The following is a 21,225-nucleotide window of genomic DNA, read 5'->3' as shown; positions in this document are numbered from 1 at the left end:
TAGTTTGCAGTGGTGGCAGAAAAAAATGTGTGAGCAAAGATCATAAAAAAACAGATTCTAATAGAGCGGTGTGGAAGGAAAAATGAGACTTATGGGTTAACAGTCATTTAGGGGTAATATAGTTACTGCACATAAAGTGTTTTGGTATGCCTTCCACATCTATCTTAGAAGAAATATAAAAGGGTTAATAAAATGTCTGAAACATTGAAATGTTTAAGCATGTCAGGAAACCAGAAATAGGTCAAGTGGGCAACAGGGTACCATCCTTCAGTAGACTGCTGTAACAGGAATGCTCCCACTTTAAACATCTGCTGAAGAGAAATTAAAGATGCAATGGACAAGCTTCCTCTTGTTTTGGTTTCTGACTCAAAAAGGTATTATTTGAGGACAAGATTTCTTTAATATGTTCCCAATTTAACAATGTGAAAAACATCTATAGGGAAAAATTCATTCATGCATTAATTTTTTGGTAAATTATTAACAATTCTGGAAAACTCAGAACATAATATAAAACAGGAAAAGCACATTTCCATAATTTCCATGCTTTTAAACTGAAGAAAGGATTCTTGACCAGTGAATGAGGGGACAGGCAGATCTTAGTTATTTTATATCGCCAAGAAAAAACAGTCTCAGTCACTACTATAAACAACAGAGTTAGCAACAAAACAAACAAACAAATAAACCACACCCTAATGAACCTGTGCTTAATCAATAGACACAATGAATTTAATAGGACAACTAACATCTCCACAGCAAGAAGGCCTGCGTTTTTAAGTGTGGCTTTCTTTTGAGTTCTACAGCTTCACCAGCTTTTTTAAAATTAAAAAAAAGTAGTACACATACACAGACACACACAAACACCAGTCAAAAGTCTGGACACACCTAGAAATGTTCCAGGTTTTTGATAAAAGAACACATTTGTGCCTTCCCCTTCTTTTACTGTCCTGGTCTGATGCAGTTAGTTCCCTCTTATCTTTAGACAGTAACAGACAGGGTTGGGGAGGAGGGGAAGGGGAAGAGGAAGGAGAAGGCAAACATTCTTACCATTTGTGACCTTGACAGGCACTCTCATCACTGTTGGACTTGTACTCAGAATTTTTTTTGTTCACACTATAGTTAGTTAAGTGCATAAACTTGTTGCTCAGACTCTTCATTGAAGAGGAATACCTGGAGATTAAAGCAATGCCAGGGTGAGATTAAAAAATTATTTCAACTTTATAAATAGTTAAAAGTTCTTTCAAACCAAAATTGTTTCTTCACAATCATTAAACACAATTTGCCATAAAAAAAAATTGTATTCTAAAGTGAAATATTTCATCCATTCATCCATTATTCAACCCGCTATATCCTAACTACAGGGTCACGGGGGTCTGCTGAAGCTAATCCCAGCCCACCACAGGACACTGAACTAAAAAGCCTAAAACTTAACAAATACATCAATTTCTCAAATCAAAAATGTTAAGTACGCAACCACGCCTTGACACTGCACACATGTTGCAAAACAGTGTATCCATGGCGATTTAAGAAGGAATAAAAGCACAAACCAAAATGCTGTGACAGTAAGCCATTTTAAAAAGAGACTTTTACTCCACTGCTCATCTTCTTCCGCTTTATCTTTAATGGGCAGAGGCATGGATTTACCTCAGAAAGTCATCACTAAGCACAGTTATTGACACTGAACGTTGATACCAAGGTGTGAAATGCTCGCTCTGTTCTGTAGATAATAGCTGAAAAAGACATACTTAACAATAAATTTATATTATAACACTATACTGGGCTTATTTTATTATTTCAGGGGATGCATGTGCTCCTGCTTCACTTCGCTCACCTAAGGTCACAACCCATATATCACTGTTTTCACCAAACTCCTAATTGGTGAATATCTAGCAGGAGCACTACTAATAATCTGTAATACAAGGTATGGCTAATAGAAACTCCAAACAAGGAGGTTGTTTACAGGCTCAGCAAGTGCCATGTCTGCAGTCAGCACTCCTTCCCTACAGCACTGCCACTGATCACAGCGCTTCTTTTAAGCCAGCCTCTGCAGGTGGCACAGACTGGTCATTCCCTTCTCATAGCATTAGGGTCTGAAAAAGCCTTAAAAACGTATCGTGAGTATTGCATGTGCCTCCCATGGATTTATGGATTAACTGTTATTTGTGCAAGTACAGCAGAGGACAAGAGTAGGATAATAAGCAGAATATATATATATTTTTTATATAATTTGTTAATCCCTAAAGGGAAACCGTTTATTTGCACATTTTTTTTTGGCGGTCTGAGCACAGTATTCCTGGAGCATTTTTCAGGTTAACAGCATTGCTCAATGGCCCAACAGAGCAGGATTACTTCTGGCAATAATGGGATCTGAACGGACAATCTTCCAGTTGCCAGTGCAGATCCTTGTCCTCAAAGCCAGAGTTGTGGGGTGCCAAAAAAAATATATATATACATTTCTAGTCTCCATCATCACAAGGATATTTCAAATGTGAACTGAATACAAGTATTTTCTTAAATTGAAGCCTTTGCTGGCTCAAAGTAAAAGTATATCCACTTAACAGTCATCTCCAGACAGAGGAGCAGCTTCAGCGACAGACTGCCGTCACTGTCCTGCTCCACTGACAGACTGAGAAGATTGTTCCTCCCTCACACTATGTGACTCTTCAATTCCACCAGGGGTGGGGTAAACATTAACATTATACAAAGTTATTGTCTGTTTTACCTGCATTTTTATCACTCTTTAATTTAATATTGTTTATTATCAGTATGCTGCTGCTGGAGTATGTGAATTTCCCCTTGGGATTAATAAAGTATCTAAGTATTTGGTAGGTTTTAAGGCTTTTTAAATTCACCTACGGACCAGTTTATCAAATAGCCCCATTGTAAGCAGCACAGACAACGCATTTTTAAAATAAAATAAATAAATAAATAAATAAATAAATAAATAAATTAAAAAAACCTTCACTTTGGAAGTGTTTGTGGAAAACAAATATAGACCATGATTGTGAAGAAATAACTTCGACTTCAAAAATACCAAACTCATCCTTAAGACTACAGTTAATGATTCATACTTGCAACTTGCAAAACGGACCAAGCCATCTGTAAACATGTAGATTCGAAGTGGATCATAAGACGTCACATAAACATATATCCTTAAATCAAATTTGCTTCCACTGATGAGGTAGGGTTTATGAAGATATCTATAGAAGGGAAGAAAAAAAAGTGACCATACATTATATCTACTCTATATTATATTATATATAAAAATCCTAAGCCTAAAAGTGCAACAATTTTGAGCAACGATTTTTTGTGATGTTTTTATGTCACATTTTTGTCACGCTTTAAATCAGGCTCATTTGAAAACCTACATATATATATATGTTTGGTACCACTTTTCAGAATTAATCCAACTTTAACGTGATGTTAGATTTTCAGATTCTTACTCCATTTTTAAATTATACGGAAATATGGACCTCAGTTTAACGGGAAAACTCCAATTGGTAAAAGAGCAAAGATTTTATTGGGGGTTGGGCGTCGAGGGTGCTTGTCCACAGATACATACATAGATACACAGACAGACAGACAAATAAATATCTGTCTGTCTGACGACCAAAAAGTTCGCCAAACTTTTGCCTTGGTTCACGACCGCACACTCAGTATATGAACAAGCCAGTTTCCCTTTAGGTTTGTACATGTTCAGTCTCTCCCTGTGCATTTCCTGTGCAGCAAACGAGCGCGACACACACACACACACACACACACAGGCAGCCCGAGACACACACACACACACAGGCACTCCAGGCTCACGAAACAGACACACACACACACTAAAGAGAGAGCGAGCGAGAGAGGGAAGGCTGGACGCATAAGGTAGAAAAGGCTTTTTTTGTTTTCAGTTCTGTTTATAGCGATCGGTTCATAGCGTGTATTGTGGCAATGTTACTTTTCTTGGTGGTTTATTAAATTACGGATTTTTCAAATGTTATTTTTCCCTGTGCTTAAAAGTCATTTAAAAAAAAAGTGTTTTTAGCAAGCGGTTCCTAGCACTATAGCGCAAACTATTTCAGTGTTAGTTCTCTCTGTTCAAGGTTTTCTCAGTGTTATTCAATGTTTTTACATTTAGTTTACTATTACGCTGTGCATTCTATGGTTTAATTAACTATATTTGTGCTTAAAAACTAAAAAATACATATATTTACATACAGTTTGTATGGTCTAGAACGGATTAATTGTATTTACATACAATCCTAAGGTGGAAATTGCTTCGGTTCACGACCAAGTTTTGGAACGAATTATGGTCGTGAACCGAAAATACCTGCACTTCACAGCAGAGAAGTAGTGTGTTAAAGAAGTTATGAAAAAGAAAAGGAAACATTTTAAAAATAACCTCATTGTCAATGTAATTGTTTTGTGACTGTTATGAGTGTTGCGGTCATCAAGGACTTGATTATCATTATTTCTTTCAATCAGGTTCGTATTTGGAGGACGTGTTGTGTTCAAGTTACATTCCGTGTTTGTCAACCGTTGTAAAGATAACAGGTTTCATTCATCGAAGTGTTCACTACCCAAATCGCTAAAGGCAAGGCGGCGCGTATTTTGAACGAAAAGGGAGAAGACAGCGAAGGAGCGGAAAAGCGAGAAGGAAAATTGTTTAAATAAAGAGCTGGGAAGGTGAATGGAAAGAAACAGCCAGCGGTAAAGCAAGGAAGACTCCGTAATAAGGACGATTGGGTGCACGTAGAATGTGTAACATAGGATTGTTAAGCCTTATGATAATGTTCCCGCACGGAGGGTTTAGAGAGACGCAACAGGAGAAGTATAGAATAGAGAAGCCCGTGTGACTGTTCTGCTGTTTTCCTTCGACAGTTCTGTGGCTCTGCATATTTGTATACACCTCTCTAAACTTGCATCACTGGTTCCACACACAATTCAGTCACGTATAAGGGAACTTTTCATCTCCCTGAAATTGCATGTGCCTGCTAACACTCTCAGATCTGTGACGTAGTTGTCTATATTTTTCTCCCCTTGCCTGATTTCTTGAAAAAAATCTGTACCTCTCTACAGTTTCGTTTATTTTCGGGTTGTAATGTTCATCAAATTTACATATCATCAAGCTCATGGTTAACACATCAGGTCTTACATCACCAGTCAGCGCCTGACAATTCTCTGCCGCTCTCTCCAATAAGATAACCTTATAACCTAATAATCTGACCTTAGTGTTTCCCTCTGCCTCCGGCATTGCAAGTTCTGTGAATAATCTGAACTCGTCCTTCCATGATCTCCATGACTTCGCCAGGTCTTTAGCATCGAGGCTTAATGTCAGCGGTGGTCTCAAACCCTCCATTTTCCTTTCGTGTTAGCGTCTCCGCGTCCTGAACTTTTAACAGCAAACTGCCGTGACTTTTGGCGCAGTTCCGTCACCTACGCTGCCACCATGTTTCTCTCTCAAGAATATTAAAAAGGCACAGACTCACGCTTCCAGTTTATGTCTGTTTATTTCACAGTAGTTAAATCCAGAACAGTCACACTGGCTTCCTTATTCTATACTTCTTCCAGTGCGTGTCTCTAAACCCTCGGTGCGGAAACATTATCATAAGGCTTAACAATCCTATTGTTACAGAAGGGGTGCCTGCTAATCTAAAAGGCATATTCGGACCTCATGGCTTTACTTGTCTGTTGTGGAGCGGGAGTTTGATTTATAACATATAGCAAAATGCCCGTGCTTTGCAGCGGACAAGTAGTACATTAAAGAAGTTATGAAAAAGAAAACATTTTAAAAATAACGTAACATGATTGTCAATGTAATAGTTTTGTCACTGTTATGAGTGTTGCTGCCATCAAGGATTTGATTATCATTATTTCTTTCAATCAGGTTCGTATTTGGAGGATGTGTTGTGTTCAAGTTATATTCCGTGTTTGTCAACCGTTGTAAAGATAACAGGTTTCATTCACTGAAGTGTTCACTACCCAAATCGGTACTCTTGAATCTAAGGTGTTTAACAGGCATTCCCGGTATTAAGTTGTGAATTTGCCTGCGAATATTTAGCAGTAGCGTGTCTATGAACTTAATTTAAACTTAAGCTTTACACCTTGCTTTACTATTGATATGTGTACAAAGGCTTGTTCAGCGTCAGAGGGTTGTTCGTTTCCTACTGCATCAATAAGCAAACCCATTCAAAACTGTTGGGGAGATTCACAAGGAGTGGACTGCAGCTGCAGTCAGTGCTTCAAGAACCACCATGCACAGACATGGGTTTCAGCTGTGGCATCCCTTGTGTCAAGCCACTCTTGAACAAGAGAGCGTCAGAAGCATCTCGACTGGACTGCTGCTGTGTGGTCCAAAGTTATGTTCTCTGATGAAAGTAAATTTTGCATTTCCTTTGGAAATCAAGGTCCCAGAGTCTGGAGGAAGAGAGGAGAGGCACAGAATCCACGTTGCCTGAGGCCCAGAGTAAAGATTCCACAGTCAGTGATGGTTTTGGGTGCCATGTCATCTGCTGGTGTTGGTCCATGGTGTTTTCTGAGGTCCAAGGTCAACACAGCTGTCTACCAGGAAGTTTTAGAGCACTTCATGCTTCCTGCTGCTGACGAACTTTATGGAGATGCAGATTTTATTTTCCAACAGGACCTGGCACCTGCACAAAGTGCCAAAACTACCGGTACCTGGTTTAAAGACCATGGTATCCCTGTTCTTGATTGGCCAGCAAACTCGCCTGACCTTAACCCCATAGAAAATCTATGGGGTATTGTGAAGAGGAAGATGAAATACGCCAGACCCAACAATTCAGAAGAGCTGAAGGCCACTATCAGAGCAACATGGGCTCTCATAACACCTGAGCAGTGCCACAGACTGATCGACTCCATGCCACGCCGCATTGCAGCAGTAATCCAGGCCAAAGGAGCCCCAACTAAATATTGAGTGCTGTACATGCTCATACTTTTCATGTTCATACCTTTCAGTTGGCCAACATTTCTAAAAATCCTTTTTTTTGCATTGGTCTTAATTTATATTCTAATTTTCCACGAGATACTGATTTTGGGACTTTCATTAGTTGTCAGTTATAATCATCAAAATTAAAAGAAATAAACATCTGAAATACATCAGTCTGTGTGTAATGAATGAATCTAATATACAAGTTTCACTTTTTGAATGGAATTACTGAAATAAAATCAACTTTGTCATGATATTCTAATTTTATGACCGGCACCTGTATGTATATGTATATATAGTAATGTGACAATTGACAGGTGTATTTCCTCATGTTGCTCAATTTGGATGTAAAAAGAAACTTAATTTTTGTTAATACTATATTGCAAAGTCTGGTTTCATGTTGATATGCAATACATCATACTATTTATATCATTTCTCAAGCTTTAAGCTCCTGGATATGTGACAAACCTAGCAAACATAAAACCTGCTTGATTAACTTTCATGAAGCATTTCTTTTGACAAGATAACTTATTTTACATTAAATATCAGAAGCTGCAAAAATTCTCTGCATTTTCAAAAAATTAAAGGATGCGGACAATAACATGTTCTATTAAACAGCACTCAGGCAGGCTGTATCTTTTATTCTTTGTTTTAACAAAAGTGGAAAAAAGCACTAAAACAGTAACACATTTAAAAAATTGAAGTACTACATAATCAAATAACCCTAAATTAATAAGAAAAAATTACATAAAATGTAGCACCTACTTCTGTACTAAAAGGGGTCTCCTTTTTGGTAGCTGACTCCATTTGTGAATTACCTGGATCCCTATTCCTCTGGCAGATGCAGGCTAATTAAAAAGAACAAAAAGATGAAACAGAAAGTCACCTTGAACAATTTGGCACCTACATATTCAAAAATATTCATAAGATTTAAAATTACTTAATAAAAATTGTTTTAAATATTAAAAAAATACTGTGAGCATAACTGTGGCAAGAAACACCTAAAATTTGGTGTTTATTTTGGCACTGAAACAAACAAACAAACAAACAAAAATAAACCATTTTCTGTAGACATTTAACTGGAGAAGAAAAACGCAAGTTAGCGTTTTTATAAGTATTCAAGCTGTACACATTTACACTTTGGCAAGAACCCTTTTGTTGCAATAACAGCCGTAACTCTTTTTGGGTAAGCATGTACCATTTTTGCACATTGTTCAGGAGTGATTCTTCCCAATTCTACATGGAAGAATTAATAGAGTTCCTCTAGGTTGGTGGGATGGCACCTCTGGACATGCAATTTTCAAATAGTGCCACTGATTCTAAATTGGGTTATGGCTTTGACTTGGCCATTCCAAAGCATTCACCTTTCTGTTTTGAAGCCATTTCAGTGTTGCTTTGGCCTTAGGCTTAGGGTCACTATGTTGAAAGATTAATCTTCTACCAAGCCGTAGGTTCATAGCAGACTGGAACATGTTTTTCTGCAATACTGGACAGTATGTGCGTCCATCCTTTGTTCCTTCATCTTTGACAAGAGTCCCAGTCCTAGCACATGAAGTTTCCCCGTAGCATGATGCTACCACCACATTTCATCATAGGTAAGGTGTTTGAGGTATGGCCAGCGTTAGTTTTATGCTACACACATTTTGAAGTCTAGCCAAAAAGTGCTATATTGGTCTTAGATGACCATATATCCTTCTCCCACATCTAAACTGGTTCTTTCTCATCCTCTGTAGAAAATACCATAAATGCTAATATATGGGCGTTCTTAAGGAATTGCTTCTTTCTTGCTATCCTGCCATACAGGCCTATTTTATGTGGACCCATTTATCTCCTCTCTGGTTTCAGCCAAAGAGCATAGCAGAATTCTGAGAGTAACGGTTGGATTTTTAGTAGCTGCTCTCCCCAGGTGACGTCTTGCTCTGATGTTTAATTTTGAAGAACAGCACTTCTAGTAAGAGTCTGGATGCTGTTGATGAACCTTCCACATTCTGATGATGGATCCAATGGTGCTTAATGGAACATTCAAGCTCTTCAATATTATTTGTAGCCATTTCCTGCCTTGTGCATTTCAATGACTCCTCACATCAGCAGAATGCTCCTTTTTCTTAATTTCTGAAGTGATTGTCCAACCAAGACTATTGCTCTTACAAAAGATGGTTTTTATACCCAGAGAGATATAAAAGGACTATCAAGAAGTGCCTAATTATGTTTAATTATGGACAAACAACTAGTTGTCACCTTTGCATTGTTTGAGATTATTTGTCATTTGTGTAAACCTGGGGCTTCCAAAGCATAGAAGTTTAAACGCTTATGCAAACACTAACTCTTGGGTTTTCTTAATCAGTTAAGTATCTGCAGAAAATGGTTTTACTAGGAATTTATTGTTACAGCATAATTAGTTCATATTAAAATATACTGAATGGAAAAATGCGTACAAATCTTTAGTCATGCAGACAATTATGAGAACTTAAAGGAGGCTGAATAGTTTTGCACTCCACTGTAAATGCAAACCTAAAAAAGTTATACAGTGATCCCTCGCTATATCGCGATTCGACTTTCGCGGCTTCACTCCATCGCGGATTTTAAATGTAAGAATATCTAAATATATATCACAGATTTTTCGCTGGTTCGCGGATTCCTGTGGACAATGGGTCTTTTAATTTATGGTACATGCTTCCTCAGTTTGTTGGCCCAGTTGATTTCATACAAGGGACACTATTGGCAGATGGCTTAGAAGCTACCCAATCAGAGCATGTATTACATATTAAATAAAACTCCTCAATGATATACGATATGCTTCCCGCGCGGTGCTTGATTGTTTGCTTTTCTCTGTCTCTCTCGTTCTCTCTGCCCGACGGAGGGGGTGTGAGCAGAGGGGCTGTTTGCACAGAGGCAGTTTGCCTAGAGTATACGGACGCACCTCTACAAAATGCCACTTTATCGCGGTGATTCGGCATACTTAAAAGCCCAAAAGCACGTATTGATTTTTTGATTGTTTGCTTTTATCTCGCTCTCTCTCTGACATTCTCTGCTCCTGACACGCATTCTTTGAAGAGGAAGATAGGTTTGCATTCTTTTAATTGTGAGAAAGAACTGTCATCTCTGTCTTGTCATGGAGCACAGTTTAAACTTTTGACTAAAGGGTGTTATTTCATGTCTAGAGGGCTCTAATAATGTTAACAGTGTGGGAGAGTTTATAAGGGCTTAAAATATATAAAAATAACCATACAAAATATGGTTTCTACTTCGCGGATTTTCATCTATCGCGGGAGGTTCTGGAACACAACCCCCGCGATCGAGAAGGGATTACTGTAATGCCAGCTCATGAATTTCTCCACCATTTACTAAATTAGTAAAATACACAGTTCATTGTGACTATGTAATGAGTGCATAAAACATTGTTGTCATAATTTGAACAATTCACCTGTACTACACCCTTTTCTCATTGTTTTGTGGCAATTTTTTTTTTTTTTTTTTAAAAACAGACATACACCTTCCAAAAATCTCTAAAAAGCATGTTCCAGGGATATCAAAACAAGTTTTTCCATTGACAACCCAAAAATGCATCCTCCACACTGCATATGAAATATGGAAAGTTCATATTAATTTGCAAACATCATCCTTTTTTTATGAAAACTAAAGAATTGTAGGGCTTTAATAATTGTTAAAAATATTTTAAGAAACAAAATGGTATTTTACAATGGATCACTCCTAGCACTCAAGTCAACTTAAGACACAGGTCAGCCGCATTGTTTTACTCTTTAATAGTTTACTCCAGTTTTATGAGATGTTTAAATACATTTACTATTTCACTTTCAGCTGTCCCTTAAAATATTTTTCCAAGTGTATAGCATATGGTTTATTTAAAAAGTCTTAATTTTTCAGCCTACAAAGGTTGCCAGGTCTTCTCACATTACAATCACAAGAGATTCACTACCCACACCATTATTCTGTAGGTCATGCTCTTCACTACAAACGTCCCACTAATTTAAATGCTCCAACTTGTATGTACCTTTAAATTGGTCCAATTTGCTGCAATTGAGTCTGCTTTGATGCAGCTATTTTTGCAAAGCCACAGAAGGTGGAATATATTTTTTTATAATAGTAACAAACACAAAGAAGAGGCACTTACACAACAGTGCTAATGCCTACTAAAATTTAAAATAAAACAGTATATTCAAAATGCCATCTAGTCGTATACCTTTAAAGTTGCTAGCAAGCTTACAAATTTTTTTCTTAGATAAATATGAAAGGCCACATGTGGTGTGGTTATTTGTCTATTCATGACACGGTAACTTAAAACCATGCAATTACTGTATAACCATTAACTACAAAATGGTTAATTTGGATAGAGTGTGTTTGATAAATATTCATTCTTTTTCATACAGAGTATGTTAGTGAACACATTTCTTCAGCAATCAGATAACCTGATTTATTTAAGAGAAAAAAAATTCAGTAGAGATGCAAAAAGTATAAAAAATATTGTTAAAACCGGCACTAATGCTATACGATTAAAACAATAAAAATTATTTACATTTATAAAAAAAAAAAAAAAGCTTACTGGTTTCACAATCCATTTTTGTTTGCTACCATTTTCCTCCCACGACTTTTTAAGCAGCTTTATATCCTGTGGCAATACAAAGGATTGTGGGAAGAAGTTGAATTCTTTTTTTCCAAAACGTGCCTGCATCTTGGAAAGGTTACGCCACAAACGATCTTTCCGCCCAATTTGAAAGGAACCTGGAAAATGATTTAACTGAAAACGAAAAAAGTTATTTACTATTAATATCACACTAGCTCACTGAACTTAATAAAATAAAAACCTGAATAGCAAATATACTGAAAACATTTCATGTTTTGGAAACATTGCAGAACCAATTTGTTTTTTTGTTCTAAATACAAGTAATTTCACGGTTACCAAATTTGTAATTTTGGGAAAACTATTTGCTAGAAGATTGGATTGAACGTGTAATATGGCAGTAAAGATAATGAACCTGTAAAGAGTATTATTCTGGGGAAAAAAAATGTTTTCAACAATATTGCAACCTTTAAAAGTTTTGGTATTACCCTATAGGTTATCTTTTACATGTGCTTGCATGTAGACTTCACGCAAAAGGTGGTCTGGACTCAACAGCTATGCAAGCACATCAACATCAATGGCAAATGCATCTTGCAACAATTCATAAATAAGAATTTCATCTGGGTCTTAAAGATTGAAGTGGATAACATCAGTGGCAAAATGAATTCCATTAAATATCAAAACATTTTAGCCGAAAATCTAGTTTCTGTAGAAGGCTGAAACTAGGCTGCGGTTGGGTGTTCCAACAAGACAATGATCTAAAGCACACATCAAAATAAAGAACTGGTTGCAGAAAAACAGAATTAAAGGTTTTGCAATGGTCCTCTCAGTCTTCAGATTTTAACCCAATTGAAAATCTATGATTTCAGCTGAAAAGAAGAAAATCCAAGAACCTCCATGAGTTGGAAATGTTCTGCATAGAAGAGAGGTACATGACCTCTCCACAAGTGTTCTCTACCCTTGTTAAGCCCTACAAAAAGAGGCCAAGTGCTGTCATTCTTGCCAGGGGAAGTGCTACCCAATACTTACATTTGGGGTGCCAATATTTTTGGAATCTTCCTTATTACAATTTGTGTTACTAAAAGAAGACTATTTTGTTCGAAGTTTGATTGACAAAACGCATGAGGCTTACCCAATTGTTTAAACACAAAATACCACTCATTGCATGCATTGTCCCTTTTATATATTGATTTTTGCAATTTTTCAGGAAGGGTGCCTATATTTCTGGAGTTGACTGTACCTAATTAGAAATGGCACCTATATTATCTCGCAGTGCTCTGTGGCACTAGCCATGTGACCATGAACTTAAAAATCAATTAAGAGGAGGAAGCCACTGTAATGAAGTCCATGGGGTGGCACAAGACTAAATTATTACTGCTTTTATTAAAAAGTTACTGCTGTTAAGATTTATCATACTCACTATTTCATTATTTTTGACAATCACTGTTTTTTTTTTTTTGTTTATATCTTAATTATGCGTTTGTATGTTAGAAGAGAAGGAGCAGACGATATTAAAAGTAGGAGGCATGTGAAATGAGACAGCAGTATACAATAATGGAGAGCAGCATTGTAATAGGCATCATTTATAATGTAAGATTTGGGAGCCCATGTTTCAAAACAAAATATAAGTGTAAGAGCTACACAAAGACCATGTACTAAGCCTGTATTGACATATTGTCAATTTTAGGTAGAAGAAAACATTCAGCAAGACTATCAAATATTACAACAATAAGAAGTGGGATCTCTTAATCTGGATTTAGATCAATGTAGCTATATGCTGGTTTCCTGTAACATTAAACAGGTCAGCAATGAATGAAGTGACTAGCTTTTGGGAGGTTTGTTAATAGATGAAGTTATGAAGATAGTAATGACCCTTGAATGCGGTCAATGCAAAAATCCATAAAAACAAAAGGAACCCCATTTTATTAATTTCATTAAAAAAAAAAATAGGCGTATATCCAAGATTTCAAAGTCATCTGTAAAGTCTTCGCTTGGCAATATAAAATCGACTTAGGATATTTGTGCACATATATTGCCAAAGTATCTAAAAACTGCTTTTTTTTTTTTTTTAATTATTATTAATTCTCATGCACCTCTCAAAAAAAGCTGTCCAGCACTTATCTGCAGCAGGAGGCATGGAAAATTTCTGTGCTAAACTAGTCTGCAGTAGCATATCCCATTTTTTTTCAATCTCATATTGTGGGTGACTGATGCTAATGCAACTTGTCAGTGATGTTATATACCTTTTTCAGAATGTCATTTGCATGCATGATAAAAAAAAAGCCAAAATGTACACTTTATCCAAGCCATGGTGAAAAAGAAAAAAAAGATTTTCAATAATATATCCTAAGCTAAAACCTGCACACTACACGCCCAAGTATAGATACTATCCATGGTAAATCAGTAGAACAGATAATTTGTAATTCACATACATCTCTCCTAACACATAGGTGATGGTACATCTGTGATGCTTTGAAAGGACGATGTGAACTTTTAATCTACTGCCAAACCCTTGAGGCCAGTTGAGCCTGGTTTCCCTGAAACATGACTTTGACTCTGTACCTTTGTCACGTATAAATGGGGTGGACCCCCAAAAGTATATTTTTTTCTAGGAATGTTGATGTTTTCTTTTACCTCTCCTACACTGTTAATGTGCCACATCTTAATATGTACGATATACATTGATCAACTTGAAATTCTTGGTTTTACTGTGTGTTTAAGATAATCTGTGTAGTTATTTATATAAATGAGGTGATTGAAATGTGTGTTAATTTCTTAATCTGAAGAATTTAGCCAAATACACCATTGAGCAGATATATACTGTGTCAAGGAGCCACACGTCTGGACAAGATTTCATGTTCAACTGTTTGTACAGTTATGCTATTCAATTTTTTTTTTTAAGGAAATGACCGTTTTACCTCAAAAGACCACTGCACAACAAGTTTAAACACACAGAAGCATTAGAAGATTTGGACCTAGACTTCAGTGCATTACCTGTACTTGTGCAACAAAAGATCAGCAATTAATAGGTGGAAAGAAAAAAAAAAAAATTCTGATTTTCTAATATCAGGAAACTTGCCAAACAGTGTGAGGAGAGTATTTCAATGCTTCATATAGAAGCAAAGCCAAAATACACAGAAATGAATGAAACATAGTTTAATCTTATTGTACATTTAGTAAAAATTAGCATATATATACTAGCAAGCACTGCTTGAACAGTTACAGATAAAATAGTTTGTGTGAAGTGCCAACACATTCAATACAATTCAATAGTTTGTAATACAAAACTTTTCTCAGACAAAAATGTGACTTTAAATTAGTAATGGAAATTACCTCACTAGCAGGAATTCAGCAACAAACAATACATCTGTGCAAACTAACCTTCTGGTACTCCCTGATGACCTTAAATCCTGGAGACTTCATGTGATGACCCCAACAGCCTAACCAATCATGGCTTTCTAAGAAAGAAAAGCATATACAGTATTCGCTTGTATCAGCTATTACCATGTAAACCGCTTAGCAATCAAATAAAAGAAAAGACAAGGAACAGCACTACATAAACTGATTCTGCATATTATCAAAAGACAAACAGTATGTTCTTGTAAAACATTAGTGAAATAAGTAGAAACTGCAAATGAAACATTAAAAAAAAAAAAAAGCCTGAATCACACATTTAATTAAATTAAAAATCAAGTTTGATTAAAACGGTTTAATTTTATAAAAAAAACACAAGCAATAGTTTCTATAGAAAAAAATGATTGTCTCTTCTAATATGAATAGCAAGTTTTTAGGAACAGTGAATTACATTATGTAATGTCTAATAAATGGTTACAAAGTAAAATACAATGTATCTTCTCCAACTAAATAAATAAGACTCAAAATAGTAGAGAGCAAAAGAAACACAAAAATATTCTGAAGTTGCAAATGTGTTCACATCCAAGAATGACAGACAAGTTTTACAGGCTAGCCATATTCAACCTGGTGAAACTTGCTTTTACCAATTTCAGGCAAGACAGAATGTAGACCAAGCAAAAGAAAGTAGTATACAGAGAGTATAAAATATTTCATAATAAAGAGCCTTAATTTTAATCCTAACAACTTGTTTTATTCCAAACTTGCTGCAGATGAGATCTGAATGTAAAAAGTAAATGTGGTATTCAAAAATGTTTTCATTACACTTAAAATATAAGTTGTTAGGCAAAAGCTAATTTAACTTTTGGGGTTTTGGCAGTGCTTCAGCAGAATTTAGCAGCAAAATTTACCTGTATAACTTTTACAGTAGACAGTGTTCATCCTTGCATCGTGTGCATGTCTTCAATGAATCCAAAACACAGACCTTGCAACTGATGCAAGGATAAAACATTTATGAAAGTCAAGATGAGAGTTTCTAGGTGACAGCATACATTACAGAACTTTTATATTTAACTTACAACATTTGCCCTTTGTTGTTGAGACCTTTAACCTTCTCATTTGAATGGTCCCTTATTACTGTAGAAGAATGAAACTTTGTATTTAATTTTTCTAACTTTAATCTGTTAAAGTTACTCAATCTTCGTCATCTATTAATTTTTGGAACCTTCTGAATTAAAACAAGGTTATAAAGAGCAATTAATATATTCTAGTAGCATCTGGTTCATAGAAGAGTCAGCCCCAAAAACATGCCCCATCTACTACAGAGTAAGTGACTACAAACATCCAGATTTATTCATATGTAGTCAGTTTGAAGTATCAGTCAACCTAGCATTCTCTATGGAAGAAAACTGAAGTCCCTAAAGAAAAAAACAAACACACACAGCACAAATAAACTCCCCACACAATGCAAACCAGTCCATGATTAAAATGAGTTCACCCTACGGCAGGTTAACAATGCTATCTGCTCCATTACAGTGCTGTCTATGAGAATCAGGATTTTGACTTGGTTATTAACCAAACAAATATTTAAAACCTGTTAAAACTGCTAGAAAACATTCTGCCATTTTAAATATATATTAATAATGTATATAGCACTTTTATAACCTACACAGAATGATTTTACATAGACAGTGGGGAACCACTTTAACCACTACTATTGTGTAGCACACACCTGGATGATGCAATGGCAGCAATTTCTTGTCCTTGTACACTCTCCACACATTAGGTGTTATTTGGAGAAAGGATGGGTGAGATAGCTCAGTAATTACATATAGGAGATGGTTAGGAAGCTATAATGAATACACCGTGGTTGGCAAGGTAACCAGAACATTTAGAAATACAGCACTCTTTTCGAAAGATATCTAGGTATTTTATTACCACAGAGTTCCACCCTAAATTTTACATTTCATCTGAAGGATGGTGCCAATTTTTACAGCACAGTGTCCCAGTGATATTTTCATAATAAAAATGAAAGACAGAGAAATAAAGACTAAATAAAAATAGAAATTAGTGATATGTAAATAAACTAAAACGAGAACAAAAATTGAGTAAAACGAAAAAAACAGCAATAGCATTTTTGTTCAATCCAGTTCAGTTGTGCAGAGAGGTTGTTTGAAGGTCGCCCTGTGCATTCAGTTACGTTGCGCTGTTTACTATGTGGCGATCTTGTACCTTAGGCTTACTATAGTGACATGGCGCAACGTCCGTAAAAGACCATTGTTTGTTTGTTCCAGAAATTTGGTTTGTTGGCTTGAAGCAGTAAGCATGTGTGGGGGGTGATGGCAAGTTTTGCATAAGTGTTTGTGGGTAGAAAGTGAAAAAGTAATGTGTGGAAATACTTTAATTACGGCGCAGATGATAATAAAAGCAAACGTAGCGTGCAAGAAGAAGAAAACAGTCTCGGATTTTCAGTGCAGGGCCAGCTGGATCAGTGCTTAGTGTAGGTCTGGCACTTCTCTGGTACCATGACTGCACTTTATACAGGGACGTGTGGTCACACCTGTCATTATGAAAAGTAAAAAAAAAAAACACTAAATAACATAAATTTGTCCACTGGGCTGTATGATTCTAACAATTATGATCATTTGTATAGTCAAAAATCGCTGAATTTGCACATTCCCTGATCAAATACAGAGGAGAAACAGAAGGTACGGCAGCGATGAGTCGAGCAAAGCTTCATCTCAGACAGTGCTATCCCTCAATGCTGGGTTGATGCATGCAACTGGCACGTGTCTGTTGCGGTCTCTCTGTATGTCAGCAATATAATATTTGCATGCACGTTTATTATACACTTTCCACAGTCTGGCTAATATCTTTTATGAATGTGTGTGACATATTTAGTCTTGCTGATAGTACATAACTGCAGTGAAAAGGCACAAGTTGAGACAGGCAATGCTGTGCTGCACTGAAGCCCAACATGTGCCTGTTGCTACTATTCTACGAGACTCTCAGCGCCAATAAGTTAGCAATATCAGATGGTCAAGTGCACTGCAACAGTCTATTTTTTTTATTTCAACTGACTGCCAAAATGGAAGATTAAGACCTTTAGAACTATAGGAAAATAAGGAGGACTTTTATAAAAAAAAGGTGACAGATTTTCATGGAGAATGATATGCACATGGACTTCATTTACAAATAAAGGTAAGACCATAAACAGTTTTCAATCTTATAAAAAATGGGATCAGACTAAGAAAATAATGTTTCCAATATTTGAAAACTAAATTTTGACCTTAAATAAAATATTCTTTTGTTTTTCTTGTTATCCATCCATTGCATGGCTGCACTCGGGTCCTAATCTGGATCCTGAGTTGGTTTGTCGTGTGGTGGGTGCGGCAATGCGCTGTATCAGTGCAGGCTCCTAACCTTCTCCTCCTTTTGTTGAACAGTCTGTATTAAAATTGATTAAAGCATCAGAATTAAAAGCATTTAAAAATATTTCAATTAAGGTCAAAATTTAAATCCATTATTTGTACACTACTGTATACTTTCACTTGTATAGAATGAGATTGAATTGTGAAATTGCAACAACAAATTTAGAACACATAGAGGGTTCAGAGCAAATGTGCTCTCTCTCACCCCTATAAATGTAATGTTCTTTCTTAGCCAAATATGTACCTTACCTATGTGTGTGTGTAAAGAATGCTGATGAGATATGAAACATAACCAGTAGTCAATGTGCATGCTCCCAACTGAATATTGAATAAGCTACTCTTTTGGGTTCATATATTTGTAAATCTGACTCTGAAGGAGTCCCGTGCCTCACCAGCCATGAACGTCATGGCAAGTCAGTGCTTCAGTACTGGCAGCAGAAATTGTCAACATACAGTCTGCTGGCGCCAGTGGATAGGACCTTGTCTGGGCACCTGCATTACAGACGCCCGTGAAGCGAATATTTTCACTGTGTGGCTATCTGCGCAATGGACGTCATTGCAAAATGAAAAAATCTCTCGAAATGCGTGCTTGTTTAAAGCTTAATAGCAACGTGCTTGCACAGACTGGTTTCTTGGATTGAAACATTTGATCTTGCCGACTGTACTCGTTAGGCCACTTAATTTGTTTGATCATTGACAGTCAAGCTGTATTTAACGGCATTATGAACTGTGAGTGTATTTTGTTGACTGAAACATAACTGGCATTGAAACAAGTGTAGGCCAGCATTTGTCATCTTGCAACAGAAAAAAACTAAAATTGTACTAATATGTAAAAATGAACTAAATAAAATAAAAAACAAATTTTAAACACAGAACTAAATAAAAATGGTTGACTCCACTGAAAAACTAGAACAAAATAAAAACAAAAATTAATTTTATAAAATAAAAGCTAAAATTACAATTAATTTCAGAACTGAAATATCACTGCAGTATCCCCATGTGATGTCCAGGTTGCTCACAGCCGACATACGCCTCTTGAATCCAGAACATCAATAAGTCATAGACCAAGGGTGGACTAAGCAAGGAGGACACAGAACAGCAAAAGACAGTGCAAAGTGCAGTGCTATTTTCAATCCAGAAAAGTGCAAAACAAAATGAAGTGCAGCCTTCAAAAAAATCTACTCGCTCTATATATAAAATCCTAAGCCTAAAAGTGCAACAGTGATGTTTTATGTCACGCTTTAAATCGGCTTATTTTAAAACCTATATACAAACCGGATTCCAAAAAAGTTGGGACACTAAACAAATTGTGAATAAAAACTCAATGCAATGATGTGGAGATGGCAAATGTCAATATTTTATTCGTAATAGAACGTAGATGACAGATCAAGTGTTTAATCCGAGTAAATGTATCATTTTAAAGGAAAAATGTTGATTCAAAATTTCATAGTGTCAACAAATCCCAAAAAAGTTGGGACAAGTAGCAATAAGAGGCTGGAAAAAGTAAATTTGAGCATAACGAAGAGCTGGAAGACCAATAAACACTAATTAGGTCAATTGGCAACATGATTGGGTATAAAAAGAGCTTCTTAGAGTGGCAGTGTCTCTCAGAAGCCAAGATGGGTAGAGGAATTCCCACAATGTTGCGCAGAAAGATAGTGGAGCAATATCAGAAAGGTGTTACCCAGCGAAAAATTGCAAAGACTTTGCATCTATCATCATCAACGGTGCATAACATCATTCAGAGAATCTGGAACAATCTCTGTGCGTAAGGGTCAAGGCCGGAAAACCATACTGGATGTCCGTGATCTCCGGGCCCTTAAACGACACTGCACCACAAACAGGAATGCTACTGTAAAGGAAATCACAAAATGGGCTCAGGAATACTTCCAGAAACCATTGTCAGTGAACACAATCCACCGTGCCATCCGCCGTTGCCAGCTGAAACTCTACAGTGCAAAGAAGAAGCCATTTCTAAGCAAGATCCACAAGCTCAGGCGTTGTCACTGGGCCAGGGATCATTTAAAATGGAGTGTGGCAAAATGGAAGACTGTTCTGTGGTCAGACGAGTCACGATTCGAAGTTCTGTTTGGAAATCGGGGCGCCATGTCATCCGGACCAAAGAGGACAAGGACAACCCAAGTTGTTATCAACGCTCAGTTCAGAAGCCTGCATCTCTGATGGTATGGGGTTGCATGAGTGCGTGTGGCATGGGCAGCTTGCATGTCTGGAAAGGCACCATCAATGCAGAAAAATATATTCAGGTTCTAGAACAACATATGCTCCCATCCAGACGTCATCTCTTTCAGGGAAGACCCTGCATTTTTCAACAAGATAATGCCAGACCACATTCTGCATCAATCACAACATCATGGCTGCGTAGGTGAAGGATCCGGGTACTGAAATGGCCAGTCTGCAGTCCAGATCTTTCATTTGGCGCATCATAAAGAGGAAGGTGCGACAAAGAAGGCCCAAGACAATTGAACAGTTAGAGGCCTATATTAGACAAGAATGGGAGAGCATTCCTATTTCTAAACTTGAGAAACTGGTCTCCTCTGTCCCCAGACGTCTGTTGAGTGTTGTAAGAAGGGGAGATGCCACACAGTGGTGAAAATGGCCTTGTCCCAACTTTTTTGGGATTTGTTGACACCATGAAATTCTGAATCAACATTTTTCCCTTAAAATGATACATTTTCTCAGTTTAAACTTTTGTTCCGTGATTTATGTTCTATTCTGAATAAAATATTAGAAGTTGGCACCTCCACATCACTGCATTTAGTTTTTATTCACGATTTGTAGCAAATGGCAGACACGCAAAGTGGCTGGCGAGCAAAGCAACCACGGGGGGGTGGTGTGGTGAGAAACCCCATAGTAATCTACAATAAAAACACATTAAGAAAGGAGGGAAAAAAAAAAAAAAGCGTAATAAATTCAGA

The 21,225-nt window shown here is 36.7% G+C and overlaps 1 protein-coding gene across 5 annotated transcripts in view; it reads right to left on the bottom strand.

The window, feature by feature from the left end:
• The window catches only part of ttll4 (tubulin tyrosine ligase-like family, member 4), a 69,423-nt gene that overhangs the window by 32,428 nt on the left and 15,770 nt on the right, over positions 1–21,225 (bottom strand). For all 5 annotated transcript variants that reach the window (XM_039756464.1, XM_039756459.1, XM_039756461.1 and 2 more), the window contains exons 7-11: positions 14,889–14,965; positions 11,490–11,684; positions 7,694–7,776; positions 3,069–3,197; positions 1,045–1,167 (exon numbers count right to left, since the gene is read on the bottom strand). In XM_039756464.1, coding sequence (XP_039612398.1) covers positions 1,045–1,167; positions 3,069–3,197; positions 7,694–7,776; positions 11,490–11,684; positions 14,889–14,965 — 607 coding nt within the window. The remainder of the gene's footprint in view (positions 1–1,044; positions 1,168–3,068; positions 3,198–7,693; positions 7,777–11,489; positions 11,685–14,888; positions 14,966–21,225) is intronic.

This window comes from Polypterus senegalus, chromosome 6, assembly GCF_016835505.1.
Source record: "Polypterus senegalus isolate Bchr_013 chromosome 6, ASM1683550v1, whole genome shotgun sequence".
NCBI classification, from domain to species: domain Eukaryota; kingdom Metazoa; phylum Chordata; class Cladistia; order Polypteriformes; family Polypteridae; genus Polypterus; species Polypterus senegalus.
This window is presented reverse-complemented; position numbering and strand designations above follow the sequence as displayed.